The sequence below is a fragment of the Stenella coeruleoalba genome (assembly GCF_951394435.1).
Source record: "Stenella coeruleoalba genome assembly, chromosome: 4".
NCBI classification, from domain to species: Eukaryota; Metazoa; Chordata; class Mammalia; order Artiodactyla; family Delphinidae; genus Stenella; species Stenella coeruleoalba.
This window is the reverse complement of record NC_137149.1, coordinates 71,491,142-71,507,047: the sequence shown is the minus strand read 5'-3', so window position 1 is coordinate 71,507,047 and position 15,906 is coordinate 71,491,142. Positions and strand designations below refer to the sequence as shown.

General features: G+C 40.6%; 1 protein-coding gene across 6 annotated transcripts in view; it reads right to left on the bottom strand.

The window, feature by feature from the left end:
- Nucleotides 1-506: 506 nt before the first annotated feature.
- The window catches only part of DCUN1D4 (defective in cullin neddylation 1 domain containing 4), a 68,853-nt gene continuing 53,453 nt past the window's right edge, over nucleotides 507-15,906 (bottom strand). For 5 of the 6 annotated variants that reach the window (XM_079920241.1, XM_079920246.1, XM_079920244.1 and 2 more), the window contains 3 exons: nucleotides 6,199-6,303; nucleotides 3,921-4,023; nucleotides 507-3,814 (listed from right to left, as the gene is read on the bottom strand). In XM_079920241.1, coding sequence (XP_079776367.1) covers nucleotides 3,759-3,814; nucleotides 3,921-4,023; nucleotides 6,199-6,303 — 264 coding nt within the window. In that variant the 3' untranslated portion in view covers nucleotides 507-3,758. The remainder of the gene's footprint in view (nucleotides 3,815-3,920; nucleotides 4,024-6,198; nucleotides 6,304-15,906) is intronic. The other variant, XM_079920243.1, reaches the window with a different exon arrangement.

The following is a 15,906-nucleotide window of genomic DNA, read 5'->3' as shown; positions in this document are numbered from 1 at the left end:
ATGCATGACGACTAAATGCATTGCTTATCCCTGGATTAAAAATAAAATAATTCTCAAGGCCATTCCTGGTACCAAGGGGGAGGTTTTCATCTGGACTGTATATTAGGTAATAGTATTGTATCAGTGTTATATTTCTTGAGTGTGAGCAGTGTATTGTGGTTATAAGAATGCCCTTGTTTCAAAATATGGAGTGTCATAATGTAACTTACTTTAGGATAGTTCAGAAAAAATTCCATCTCTGTATCTATAGGGAGAAGTACACACATACACACACACACACTCTCAGAGTGGCACAGAGAATGTGGCAAAATGTGAACAACGGAAAACGTAGGTGATAGGTATATGAGTGTTCATTATGTTATTCTTGCGTTTTATCCGTAGCTTTGAAATTTTTCCATGTAAAAAGTTGGGGAAAAGCAAAAAAGATTAAAAAACGAAATACTCTGAAACTACCATAAGTGATTTTTAAAGAAAAAGTCAAAGAGAAGAAAGAATTGACAAATCAGTTCTGAAACCAAACACAAATACTTTTTATTTATGGGGTATCGTTTTACATCAATTCCATTAAAACCTAAAACCAGTTTGCTGTACTCAAGTTAGATGGCATAACAGTATTTCAGTTAAGCTGGGAGTCACAGGACTTGCACACGTTTATGAAGGTAATGCAAATACTGACGACACGAAGCATTCACAGTTACAGGTTAGCTGCTGTTCACTAACAGTAACCCCCAAGAGAAATGACTTCATGAAAAAAAGCAACCCACGTTTTGGTCTCATTTACAGACACCCAACCTTTCAGTTGGTCAATGAATTCTATACATTTATTATACAATGTATGAAAGAATAAAAGATAAGGCGTACAGAGGTATTTTAGCAGTTGTAAGAATAAAAACCAAGGGCACAAACTAACTTTTAAAGCTTTCTGTATAAACTTCAAAAGCACTGTTAAGATGGAGACTGAGAGGCAACAGAAGTTTGCTGTTAATCCAGAATCTAGAGGTCTGTCTAGTCAGATTTATAAAAACTTAATTCAGAGGTCATGCTTCGAATAAGCTGCATGTAATGTTATAGAAGGTGTTTATGGCAAATCAAATAAGGAAATTTCCAACCTACCGCAGCAGTAAACATCTAAAAGTTGCATTCTATTATGACAGAGTATTGCAACGTGGAGTTCAAAACATGATGGAAAGAGAAAGGGGGGAAACGTAGGTGAGAAAGAAAAACCAGAAAAAGGCACCCTCATTCACTTGGCATTCACCCATAAACAAGTGCTTGTGTAACTGAGGGACATTTTTAAGAAAAAGTGTCTTATTACCCTGGCCCCTCTTCTTCTCCTTAAAAATAACTGCACAGAATCAAGAAAACCAAGGGCAAGCACTCTGCAGTCACAAAGATTTATTTTTCAAGGGAGTTCAAAGATTACTTGGACTTCTCTAAATATGCAAGATTATCCCTTTGGAATACTTATTTCCATATTAGGTACATCATGAAATAGTTTTTACTTGGCTTTTCCAAAACCCCTATCATCAAAATGTCCATTGTGGTTAAAATGTAACATCTTCCCTGTAACAATCCTTTTATTTTAGGATTAACTGTGCTTTAGTGTTTAAAAAAGCCTCCAGTTTCTAACAATACCTTTTAAACCAATTTCATCTATGATTTATATTTGCTTTAAACAAAACTAGAGTTGATCAAATTTAAGAACTGCTGCCTTTAAAGTGTAATTTTTTAACTTTATTGGATCCTTTTGAAAATGACTCAAGTTTTCAACAGATTGGAACCTGCCTATGGCCAATCGCCACTGGAGTAGCAGGTGCCCGTCAGAACGGAAGCCCTTTCAACGCGTTGGTCTCAGGAGCAGTGCTTGCTCAACATCTTCTATGCTTTGCAGATAGCAATTTGTGCAAACTGGTGCAAACTGGTGTGAATGTGTAAGGTAGAAGGGAGTCTACAACTTCTCAACAAGGAATGGTTAAGTATGCTTAATCACTACAGAGTTTTTCCAACTTCTGGTTTATTTCACAGCAAACCAAACCTTTCTATTCGGTAGAAAAAGGAAGTAATTTCATTCTACCATATCATGATTTTGTATATGCACACACACTGTATATACATACAAAATTCCTGTCTTTGGTGGTTCAGTTAGGGAAAAAAATAATATATGAAAATCTGAACACTGTTGGCAAAGAAACTGTGAAATCATGGTCAAGAGTAGCACTGTCCGTGTGCTTTACTCATTTAATGCCATTTAGAGGTTCACATTTGACCCAAAAGGTTTGGGGGCCAGATTTTGAAATAATCGGAACCTCTTCCAACCGCTGCACGTTCAATCATGGATTTTGCTCACAACTAGGCATTCACTTGTTTAAATGCACCATTAGCTTTCACTTGGTTTAAGTCGTTAGACTTTTGTGTTTTCACAAAACTTTAGGGACTAAATTAGTCATTCAATAGCACCAGATAGTTGAGGGAGAAACATGTTATTTATACATTTCCTTGAGAAGGGTAAGACAAGGGGGAAAAAAAAAGAAGACATAAAGTACAAACCTAAAACTACCGTCCTGTTTACTCTTGTTTCCTCATCCACATAAATAATGGCTATCACCTCTCTGTACACATTACTCAGGTAATGATGAGCGGCCCCTCCAGGAAAGGTCCTACCGTGTAATAGAGATTTTAGCCCAATGCTGGTGGTGTCGTGTCCACTGCCTGCAATGGACATTCTGCCAGTAAAAGCCTAGCGTGAAAGAAACAAAAATGGAAAACAAAACACCTCTCACTTATAGTATAGTTCTTTCCCCCTCAAAACTAGAGAACTAAACACCATGAAAGCTTAACTAAAAATTCAAGCCACAACTAAAGGTGCTCTGCAGTTATAAACTGCCAGCAAACCACTAGGTTATCGTGGAGGCGGCAAAATAAATTTTACTTAGAACGGCATAGAAAGCATCAGCAGACCAAACACTGACTAGAAGAATGCACAAGAAAAAAAAAAAACACGCTAAAGTTGTTTACAAAAGTTTAAAACCAATGAAAAAAAAAAGATGCAATTTTAATTTGTTCATCTGTACCTATAGGCAAACCACGCTAGCTTTCACATTAGAAAATCAAAACCTATACCCTGCATGGTGGAAATGACTTGTGGCATAGTATGTATCTGTGTGTTCAATTATTCTAACTTCCATCATTTAAAAATGCTAATATTTAAGTACACCAAATTATATTTGGCATATGCCTCTGAAAAGTTATGACTCCCACCTCCTTCCAAAGTTGGCCTCTTTAACAGTAAGGTTAATTCTGGCAACATTTGCATATGGTAACAGTTGTTCTGTCTTGTTTTCTGAAATGCTACATTTGAGACCAAATAAATGTATAATTGGTTCATCTGAAAAAAGGGACTAGAAATATGCCACAAAAATTATTTTACAATACATTTTTGCAGAAATAATCTCTAGGTGAAGCTTCTTCTTTTTATACACATATACAAAATTTAAACAGCAATATACACATAATCACAGTGAGGACGTTGGCAAATTCACCAATCTGTAGTGTAAATACAAACTGCAAAGCAGCCTTCCAAGAGAACAATGCTACACAGCAAGCAGAGCTGGCCCATTCAATAGCAAACACCAACACGTCCCTGCCAAAGGGAGACAGTGCAAGAAAAGCAGCATGCGCTTGGATACAAACAGCAATTTATGGCTAATGGTTGACATAACTGTGGTAACAGTGACTCTCTCGCTGCTATGCATAAAGTCCTAGGACATCTGTTTGTCTTTATACCATTCCACAAACTCGTCCAACAAGACTGGCCCTGAAGAGAGAGAGAACAACACGGCTATGAGGCTTCTCACAATGAGGCAGATGAGCAACTGTGCAGGGGCGGGGGGAGGGCGAGGGAACACCTGCCCCGTACTTACATGCTCCATCTTCATCGTAGTTGCTGAGGTCAAGGTTAATTGTTCTGCTAAACTCTAGCACATTGCACCACTGGTCTTTGTTAATAACTTTATATTTTGATTGCTGGTGGAGGGAAAAGTAGTATGAATTACTGACACACACAATTAACAAATGAGATGGTTTCACCTGCTGTAACAATCAACTTAATAAAGTTCACGAAGGTTAACTCTTTCCATCTGAGGTACGCTAAGCACCAATCTAACCACTGGACCACCAGGGAAGTCAGCCCTAATCTAGGAGAAGGGTGAGAGAGAGCAAGAGGGGAGCTTCAGATGACAATTTTCATTACAAAAATATTATGGGGGCTCAACACAAAACAACAAATACATCAAAAAAACACAATTTTACATCCCCCAGAAGTGAAATTTCTAAACTGGCAGAAACCCTTTTACGTAAAAGAGCGATAATTCCTGTCCCACAGAGATGTGGCAAGGATTTAAAGAGATAACTTCTCTAATTCACGTAAAGTACTTTATTTAGTGCTTGGCACACAGCAAGTGCTAAATAAAGAGTTGCTCCCATTAATAGCCCCTGACATGAACGGCATGCTCACTGTCAACTGTTAGCTTACAGCGCACGCAGTGGTGGGCTGACTCAGCGAGACCTCGCTAAGTGCTGCAAGCGGTCTCAGGACCAGGCGGTCTAGCCACTGAAGGGTTACTCCTCTAATAATTCGGAACTTGACTCTGATCATAAAAGAACTCAGAATAGCGATGAACTAGTTTTTCTCTTCCTCCCAGACAAGAAATATGCCACGTGCATATTTTAAAATACAGTATTCCTGTATAAAGATTTAAAAATAAAACCCAGTCCAACAATGTTTAAAAATCCTCGCCACTAAAATCAGGAACACTGGAAAACAAAACAAGTACTTAAAAGCAAAGAGAGCTGCACCAACGGTTTGGAGGATGCAAACACAAGAAAAGCTCAAATGAAAGGATTATTGTGCCCTTTTCAAAGAAAAATGCAAACTAATATAAGAGAGAGAACAAAACACAGACCACAAGTTTAACTTTCTAAGCAACTAAAAGCAAAACCCAGTCACCGAAACAGTTGATGGTGCCCCTGGAACTGTGCGAAGTCAAATTTGCTGGCGGCAAGGTCTTCAGCTACAGAACCCTTCACACCCGGGCTCAAATTCTGCCCAACTCTCTGAGAACAGGAACCTGTTTCTACTCATTTCCCAAACAAAGCTAACACTTCTTAAGGCTGTCAGAGAAACTGGAACAGATCACCGGTAAATATGGGTTGTCACAAGTACAAGTAAACAAGTACTTCTTATATTAAAAACTAGTTTTTATACCTTTCTTTGGGAGTCCCAGTTAGTAATGCGAAAAGCAATTTTTAGTAATAGTTCTCAAAGAATCCTTTCAGTTGGAAGTTTTTCTGGACCATTACACCAAGTAAGTTGTAAGGAAGATCATTTCAAGAGTGAAGCTGGAGTCAGGGGAAGGCCCAGGATCTTCTCAAAGATGCAACACCCTCATCCTTTCAAGCAGAAAGCATTTTTTAAAGGGGCCTGGGACTGGAGGGCAAGAAGGATGCTCTATATGACATGACAACCCATGTAACTCAAACTTACATCTCAGATTCTTTCAGGTCCTGCAGAGTTATTACACTGCAACAAAGCCAGTTCTTAATAACCAACAGCTCAAAATTTCTATCACTAATACTTAAAGCAAACGAACGACAATGAGAGAGCAAAGTGCTGGATTACTTCTTACACAAATGTGAAGAAAATTTAAACTGCAGGAGATGCTGTCTGAAGGAGTTTGCCACTTAGATTGATCTAGGTCCCCAAGTTACTTGGAGATAAGCGTAGATAAGAATACATTACAAACTTAATTTAGTGAGAAGGCAGGTGGCTGTTCTCTAACCTTTGCTTCAGAAAAGTAGAACTTCACCTAAAGCCACAAAAGAAAGTAAATCTTGTTTTACTCTTTTTATGAAGAGCAGAAAATCTAAACAAAAACTAGCTTTTAAAATGGGGACAAGAGAGGAAAGGACAGAGCCGCGCTGTCTCTGATGTGTTTGTACTGGGGAGCGATGCGGCACATGCAATGCACACACGGGCACACTCAGAACGCAGGGAAGTGCTCACTGACAGCAATTACATCACCACAGTTCCTACAGGCAGAAAAGTACAACAAACAGAAAATTACATAAAAGAGTTAAATAAAGTATACTTGGTTGTTCTAAGCAAGCAAACATACATTCCATAAAATAACAATTTAGTACCTCTAAGAATTGGTGAAAAACTGGAAAAAGGGGCCAGATTTTTCCTAATAACAGTCCCAACATGCACTTGGCAGTGTTTATGTCTAGGCTGCGCTGGTCCTTTTCCTGTTTAACAAACAAAAACAAGGATGAGCCAGGTGCCCCCAAATAATAAATCCCAATAATCCAAATTTCTGTTTTACTTCAACAAAAAAATTAGTAAACAGCTCATTTATCATACACTATAAAAACCCTGAATTCAGACTAAGGTGGGGGAGGGGAGGTAGTCAGGACACAGTGGGAAGAGTACATGGTTTTGTACTATATAATTTTACTGTGAGAAAGAGTCATGTCAACTGATTGATCACCCTAATGCAAAATACATTAGTTACATGGTAACAATCTCTATATGATTATTTCATGCGATAAATAAAAATCTGTAACTTGCTGTTTGACATTTATGATTATTATCAACATCATAATTACTGATCCCAAAGCCCGTAACTTGACTAAATGGAGTTTAAAGGTTTCTAATTCCATGCTTAGGAATCAGGTTTCCTTGATAAAAATCATTTTTCCACCAATTTTTATTTCTTTGGTAAATGTTTTTCTTGTAACCTAAAAATGTTGTTAAATTGAGCTCATAATGAATGCTGGGGCTCTGGAGGGTCTTCCCAAATCAGAGGATGCATTCACTCCCCCACTCTGGGAGAAAGCAGTCTGTCTACCTGTTACAGTCCTTACCTTGGAGTCGCTGGATGTGAAATCTCCTAGCAGAACACCCCTGACTAACAGTCAAGTGAAAGACAACATTGCATAAGGAATCCAGAAAACACATTTACATAAACCTGAATATGGGCAGATTAAGCTCATTTTACTTATACTCGCAATTAAGAATCCTAATTTCTCACTGAGCTTTCTTACAAAGTTCCATTCGGGAACTACAGGTGGGCAGTTTCTATGCAAAAGGACAGAGGACGTGGGACCCTAGGTGGTAACTTTATGTATCCAGAGCTAGCCTCCTCGTGGTATCTCAACTTCAAAGAAAGTTTGCAAAAGTACTTTTCTACAAAGGGAAAAGGAAAAGTGCCTGGCTATCCCACATGGGGTGGAATCTAGATGTTCACCAAATTACGGGGTGATGCCGTGACCACCACTGTCAGCCACATATGCAGCTACACACACCTCCTCAAAAAATTGTTGCCGCAAGGATTCTAACAGTGAAGTGCTCTTTAGTATACAGAGAATTTCTGGCCGTGACACTGAATTTTAAAGTGACGGACTTAAACAATACAGCAAATGTAAGGGCCTAGCTCAACAGCCAACAAAGTAGATGAAGATTCGGGAAGATGTGTGATGGGTCTGTCTTTTGGTCCTGGTGGTACAGCACAACGACCGTTCACCCACCGAGACCAGGTCAGATGGCTCCGAGTCAGCCTTCCCTGTTCTGGCCACACAACTGAAGTCTGAGGATGGCGGGGGACCCCCATTCCACAGTGCAGTGCCAATAGGGGCCTCCTCTCTACAGCCTGCTCTGCGGTCCCCGGCCACGCGTATCATCCTGCTCAGGGCTGCAGTACTCACTCCGTGGAGAGGACGACGGCAGGCAGGAAAGGTGCCCTCGAGGGGGCCCACCTTCTGCCACCAAGCCTCACAGGTCTGTGGCACTGCACGGGCTCTTGCTTCTGCGGTGCACTGTGCAAGGAAACGGAAAGCTTCCTCTCACCGTGTCACGCGGGTGTGGCAGCAACAGCACACCCCACTATGGAGCATCCACAAGGAAAACGAGGGGACTGTTGAAAACACACGCGGCACCTCAGGACCGGGCCCCCAGGTCACCTGCTGAACAACAGCTCCGGCAGCACTGGGCTGAGGGCACGGGCGCTCTGGAAATGCTCTCCCTTGGAGGAGTTCGTAATCCTTCACTCAACCTAAAGTCGCTAGTCTCGCCCTGATAACATACTGTGCCTTCTTCCAACATCATCCATGTCCCCGTCACAATGGACATACACTAAGGTGACAAAAAAAAAAGATACAAAGGACCTGGACAGACTCTTTGAAACAGTGCAATCATCTGACAAACTGATGATCATGAAGGATTTCAATGCATGTGTTTGGCAGCGATGCCAAAACATGGATGAAAGGCATCAGACTCACAGGACTGGAAAGCTGAACAGCACTCACTTACTCCTGCTCTGCAAGGGTGCCAGCCAGCAGCTCGCAATCACTAACACCATCTTCTGCCTAGCAAATAAGAGAGAGATATTATGGATGCACTCTCGATCTCAACAGTGGCATCTCGCTGATAACCAACATTGCCTGTGGGTGGACGTGAGGCTACGTGCAAATGACCATGACTGGGGGCATTCCGAATTCCTGGGGACAGCACAGCTGAGAGACCCCAGAGCAAACAGCTACTGAACAGCGAAATGGAGACATGCCCAGGGGGTTCTCTGACAATGATCCTAATGGCATTCTCAAAGGGCTTCCCAATTAAAAGTGAAATGAATCTCCCAGAATTCTATGAAGCAGCCATCAACATTACAAGTATTTAAAAAAAAAAAAAAATCACCTTAACAAATTCAAGGAATACAGCAAAGACATCTAGAAACCCCTCGCAGGAAATTCAAATAGTACACTGTCAACACCAACGCTGTGGACTCTGCTCGTGGAGCACCATGGAGCGAGTGGCAGATTTCTGCATCTCCAGGTCAGAATTTAAGCAGAAAGTACCTTGAGACAGGCTGTCCAGAGTCAATAAGCATCCCCAGAAGGCCCACTGAGGTTAAAGGAGAAGAAGTGAAACTTTTCTCCCTGCCTGCCTCTTAACTCAACTTTCATTTTCTAAGATAACAAAATAAAAAGCAATTTTATTTTTCAAATAATAATAGGAACTGAACAGGTTCTATGCACACACCAAAGATGTACTAACCCCATACAATACACAACTAGATTCTGCCTTGTGGTCTTCCTTAAACACAGATTTTAAAATTCAGTTACAGATGAGATCAGTCCTCTTATTTGCAGCTGCAAGACCAAAGGATCCTTCTCTGAATATTCTATGAAGTTATGTTTCGTATATGGAATGCACTACTCAAGCTAAAGACTACTAACACCTAATGTAGAGTAGAGAATAATGAAGTTTTACCAAGTTCTGATTTGACGTTCAAAAATGAAAACAAATATTGCCTTTGTTTATGTTAGACTGTGTCTCCAACACAGGTCTTCCTGCAAGATGTGAAAACTAAGCATTTTTTTTCTTAAATGGCACCAATGACACAAACTGAATCAAAGTAATTAAACAGTTAATTGTCAATATGCAAATATAAATACATTACAAAAATTAACCTTCAAACATCTAGGTATCCAGATATGCTGTATCATCGACCCTTGTGTCAAATGATCTACTTCCAATTTTCACAGTTTTAATAGCTTAAAGACTTGCACTTGAAAAGGGGAATGTTGAATTACTAAAATTATAAAGAAAAAATCTTCAACATTAAAAAAGAAATCCTTAAGATTTTCGAGAGAGACTAGATGAACTTGAGAAACAGTGTATAAATGCCCATGATCACAAACATTTTAAATGGCGACAACCAAGTCATAAATCAGTACATGAAATCAAAAGGTCTTCACTGAAGACCTGTAATATAGGTCACGGGACTCTCATTTGAGACCACAGGATTACAAAATAGAAAGAGAAAATGCAGTCTTCCTTACCACAGTTCAACAAACATAAGGCAAAAATAGCGCTAAAGAACTCAAATCTTAAAGTGGTTGTTTACAAAGCTGAAAATACAGCAAATCAGTTTTTTGAATGAGAGTTTTTTTTTTTAATACACATTAAAAACAAGCAAAAAGGTCATAAAACCCATGAGTGCCCTCCCACTGGGAAAAGTGAAACTAAACCATGATGCTCTCAGAACTTACCCCAGCATAGTTTTCAAGTAACAATGTTTGCAAGGCAATTACTTGATTAAGCTCAACTACTGACAATTCCTTTAAAACAAAAGAAAAAGAAAGATCTGCCAACAGGCATAGCCTCTCCACAGTGTTTTGTATGGCACAGATTCTATTACTGTATGCACTACTCTTGGAAGGTAAATTATTATTTGAAACCTAAGTAATGTCAGCGAAGAATAATTCAACAACTATTTCTAATTCTGTGGTTAACTTTTACTGAGAACTTAAACTGAGCCAGAAACTGTTTTAAGTGCCTCATACTTCAAACTCATTTAATACAACAACCGTATTAGGATAGGCATCGTTATAATCCCCAATTTATAAATAAGGAAACTGAGGCAGAGGAATGAAATGACAATTGATAAGAGCTGGGGCTTGAACCAGGAGTCTGATTCCAAGCCTGAGCATTTCATCGTGTACTACCAATCCACCTCCCCGAGAAGGAAGGGGGGAAGACAGCTCTCAATGTTAAGAGACACACAGTCCAATTCGCTTCACAAACAACTGCTGAGCAAATCTGGGCAATAACCGAACAGTAATCTTAAAGGTAAAGCTGACAAGATGTCCAGGGTAACAGACCTCAGATTAGATGACCACATATTCCTCCTACTTCTGTCCTCGCCCAGGCCCACCTTCTGTTTTCCTCATAATTTACAATGAAAGTACAAGGTAGAAGCAGAGAGAAGTACGTACGTGTGTGTGTCTGGTGCGTTGGGGGGTGTGTGGAAAGGGAAATTAGACAAACACATCGGTTAAGAAGTAAGAAACTGACTCAGGTTAGAAGAGAAAATGAATCAAATGGTCAGAGCAGATGTCAGATTAGAGCTAGGCAGAGTTCTCTGATAACAGGGGGTGTTGAACACAAGACCCAGCAAAATTTTCCTTCGCAAATTCTATGAGTAACATCCACAACCATTCCATTAAATGGAAGCAACGTAGACGTTGGCTTTCACCTGTGACCTCTTACACTTTCTTGAAACACCTCCTCAGAAACTAAACAAAAGCACTGGTACCTGGAAAAGTGGGTGCATCAAGGGACAGGCTGTGAGGACTGACTTGTAACAAGAGATTAACTGTCACAGGATCACCTCTCAGGAAGGGGGATTCCCACTGGTACCTTCGGCCTCCACAAAACCCTCCGTTACAACTTCTTCAAGCTTTACTGCAAGGAATGAAAAACAAGGACTTGCCCCTAGAGGAATCTCCCATTCTTCTCTTGCTCACTGCCCTTCCTCTCCTTCACCCTGAAGGCCTCCCTTCTCTCCATCCAGCAATTCTCCACCTCAGTCACGTGGGAGGGCTCCACTCAGCTCCCATCTCCCCAACCCCACCTCCGAGCCCACTGAGGCCTTGCCTCAGTCCTCCCCATCATTCTCGCCTTCCTACACCAAGGCTGTTGGATGCAGCACTGCTGGAAGATCTCCAATAACGGCATCACCGTCAATTCATGGTGTCCACTCTCAGCCAGATGCCAAGATGCTGCTGCTATCAGCACTTCACTCAGCCCAACATTCATCCTTCTCAGAACCCCAAGAGGCAACCCTCTGTGGCTTTCAGCACAGTACCCTGTCTCTGCCCCAGAGAATGCAGAAAAAACAAATTTAACTCATATTTAATAACTAGTCCCAGATCAACCAAAAAATTCACTATATTTAGTCTTTTTATCTCATTCTATTTGTCCAATCTTATTCTCACTAGGTCCTTTTAAAGGAGTCAAGGCAAAAACGGCTGTTTTACTTAAGGAATCCATACAACCATATTTGTTTATACAATAAATAAAATCTACATTAGGGGGAAAATGCTAAGCATAAAAGGGTTCAGACAAAATTCCACTTGCAGAAGGAACTGGCCATTTCAGCTCTTGAGTCTCTACCCCACCATCTTCCTGGAACAGGACACCACAGGACGGTGGACAGTTTGAGTCAGGAAGGTGGTGTGGCTCCACGGAGAGGACACGGTCTGCACTCAGGGGCAGAGCCCAGGCCCTCGTGTTGTCCCCTCCTCTCTGGCCCTCAGCCTTGTCGTCTGCATTGTGACAAGACTGGATCAAGTGTCCTCTTGTGGTTTCTTTCAACTCTCAAGTTTCAAGATTCTCTGCCATCCCTAAGACTACACATAAGTTCAAGTCAAAGTAAAATCAGGAGAAAAATAATATAACTTTACAACCAAGTACTATTTTTAATTGCCTACAAGGTTCTAAGGTGAGGGGAAAACAATCACACTCTTAGGATTATAATTTTGGTGGAGAGATGTTAAAAGGGGCATTTTATCACTTTCTGGTACTACAGTTTCTTTCCTGGTAATGTTAAAGGGTAATTCAGAATATTTAACACATGTCATTGTTATTTCCAATAGAGAATACTTAGGATATTAAGACTGTAACAGGGATTCTCTGGTGGCGCAGCAGTTGGGAGTCCGCCTGCCAGTGCAGGGGACGCGGGTTCGTGCCCCGGTCCGGGAGGATCCCGCGTGCCGCGGAGCAGCTGGGCCCGTGAGCCATGGCCGCTGAGCCTGCGCGTCCGGAGTCTGTGCTCCGCAGCGGGAGGGGCTGCAGCAGTGAGAGGCCCGCGTACCGCAAAACAAACAAACAAACAACAACAAAAAAACTATAACAAAGTTCAGTTCTTACTGAAAGTTTAATTTTAAAAGGTCTGCTGTGTAATTATGCGTTATTACCTCTACGAGTCATTTTTCTAGTAGGAAAAGAAAAGGATTGGAGGGAAGAAGGGGGTGGGGGGTTGAATTCTGCTTCCAACCAAGACAGAGTTAGAGAAACCAGATTCTCACCCCCCGTGCACGTCAAACAACCAGAAAACGGAACAAAATACATGAGACAATGGCTCTCACGCACTGGTCAGTGTGAAGAACAGGAGTGTTGACCCCTGAGAAAAAGGATAAGTCCCCAGTGACAGCAGCATACTGTGCGGGGGTGGCTTCCAGGCCCCAGCACAGGAGGGGGACCCAGCCCCAGCCCAGTGGAACCCCAACCGACTGAGCTGGAAAGGACAGAGTTGGTGGAGTTCAAGGAGGCATATAATTGGTGGGGCAAAATACCAGCATGGGGGGAGCTGCACAGAGAGACCTGGAGACCCGCAGAATGTCTCCCCAGCCGCTGGATGAGGACTTGTCTGTGCACATGTGAGAGGAAACCACCTGAGTCTGGGAAAGAATCACTGCAGAAGAGTACGCAGAAGTTGCCAGAGCTCACATGGGGCTGGGAATAGTTTCTATTTCCACCAGCCACAGTGGAAGAAATCTCCTAATACATAGTGCCTGGGAGAGGATCCTCAGAAGGGTATTACTGTCTTACTAGTGGGGCTAAGTCATCCCTAGACTGAGGCTGCTCTGGTCCAGTCCTTTCAAAGGATCGATCTGATTCCAAGCAACTTAACTATATACCAGAAAAAAATTTAAATCCAACATTATTTAAAGGAATACAACAAACCCCAGCAACCAACAACATAAAACTCACAATACCCAGCATCCAACAAAAAAAGAAAAAACAACTACTAGGAATGCAAAGAAGCGGTAACATATCGCCCACAACCAAGATAAAAATTTTAACCAAGAGAAAGAGATATAGAAATGACAGATATGATGGAATCAGAAAACAATGCTGTTAAAACACCTGTTATAAACACATTCTAGATGTTCAAGAAGGTAGAAGAAAATATTACCATGATTAGAGAAATGGATATAAAAAGACACAAATGGAATTTCTAGAGATGAAAAATATAGTATCTGAAATGAAAAATATACTGGGGCTACTAGGATTAGCAGAAGAAAAGATTAGTATTAGAAGATATAGTAATAAATATTATCCAAAGGGAAAACAAAAACAAAAAAATTGAACACAGTATCAGTAGCCTGGGGGACAATATCAAGCATCTAACATAGGTACAACTCTAGTCCCAGAAGGAAGAGAGGGGGAGAACAGAAGAAATATTTGAAGAAATAACAGCGGAGAAATTTCCTGATTTAATACAAACTATAAGTCCAAAGACCTAAAAAACTCAACAAACCTTAACCAGAATAAACATAAGTAAAATTATGCCAAGGCACACCACAGTCAACTTGCTGAAAAGCAGTGAAAAGAGAATAAAAGCAGTCAGAAAACAAAACAAGACAGTATGCTCAAAGGAATAATGAATGACACCAGACTTATCATCAGAAACTCCACAAGACAGAAGACAATGGAGAACTATCACTAAAGTACTACAAAAATAAATGGTCCATCTAGAATCTTTTATCCAGAGAAGTAGCTTCCAAATTGAAGGCAAAATAAAAGCTTAGAGATTCATCACCAGAAAATCTGTACTATGAGAAATGCTGTAGGAATTTTTTTAGGCAGAAGGTAAATGATACCAGATAGAAATCTGGATCCACACAAAAGGAAGAAAGAGCACACAAGTGGTGTATATGTGGGTAAATATAAAAGATATTTTTGCCTATTTAAAGCAAAAATGATATTAATATATACTATGATCTGAATGTGTCTGCCCCCCCCCACTAATTCCTATGTTGAAACCCTGATCGCCAAGATGATGGTAATAGGAGGTGGGGTCCTCAGCTGCAGAGAGCTCCCTCCTCCCTTCCACCATGTGAGCTTACGGCAGAAAGACACCTATCCTGCTGGCACTGTGATCGTGGACTTTCCAGCCTCCTGAATTATGAGAAATAAATTTCCATTATTTATAAGCTACTGAGTCTCTCGTATTTTGTTACAGCAGCCTGAACAGACTAAAACAATAGATTGTGAGATGTATAATACATGTATAAGTAAAATGTATGACAGCAGCAAAAAGTACGGAAGGGCAAGATGAAAGTGCACTATTGTAAAGGCTCCTGCATTATACATGAAGTGGTATAATATTATCGGAAGATGGACTGTGAAAATTTAAAGATGTATACTGTAAAGCCTAGAGCAATCACAAAAAAAAAATGAAACAGAGACACAGCTAATAAGACAATAGTGGAAAAGAATGATTAAAATGGAATCTAAAAAAAACCCCTCAATTCAAAAGAAGTCATGAAAAGAGGAAAAAAGGAACAAAAACAAATGGGACAGGGCTTCCCTGGTGGCACAGTGGTTGAGAGTCCGCCTGCCGATGCAGGGGACACGGGTTTGTGCCCCGGTCCGGGAAGATCCCACATGCCGTGGAGCGGCTAGGCCTGTGAGCCATGGCCGCTGAGCCTGCATGTCCAGAGCCTGTGCTCCACAACGGGAGAGGCCACAACACTGAGAGGCCCGTGTACCGCAAAAAAAAAAAAGGGACAAAAAGAGAAATGAATAGCAGTTTAGGAGATGTAAACTTTACCATATCAATAAATACATTAAATGTAAATGGTTTAAGCATCTCAAGACATATACTGTCAGACCCAACTATGCATATGCTATATATAAGAAACCCACTTTAAATATAAAGGCACAAATAGGTTTTTAAAGAGGATGGAAGAAGATATATCATACAGACTTTAATAAAAAAAAGCAGAAATGGCTATATTTGTATCAAAGTAGACTTCAGAACAAGGAATATTAACAAGGAATATTATCTTTATCAAGATAAAAAACATTTCATAATGCTACAGGGTCAATTCTTCAAGAGGACATAATAATACTAAGTCTATCTAAACCTAATGCCTGAGCTTCAAAATACATGAAACAAGAAATGATACAAATGACAGAAGTAATTATAGTCGGAGAGTCCAACATTCCTCCCTCAGTAAATGATAGAACAGTAGGCAGAAATCAATAAGGATACAGAA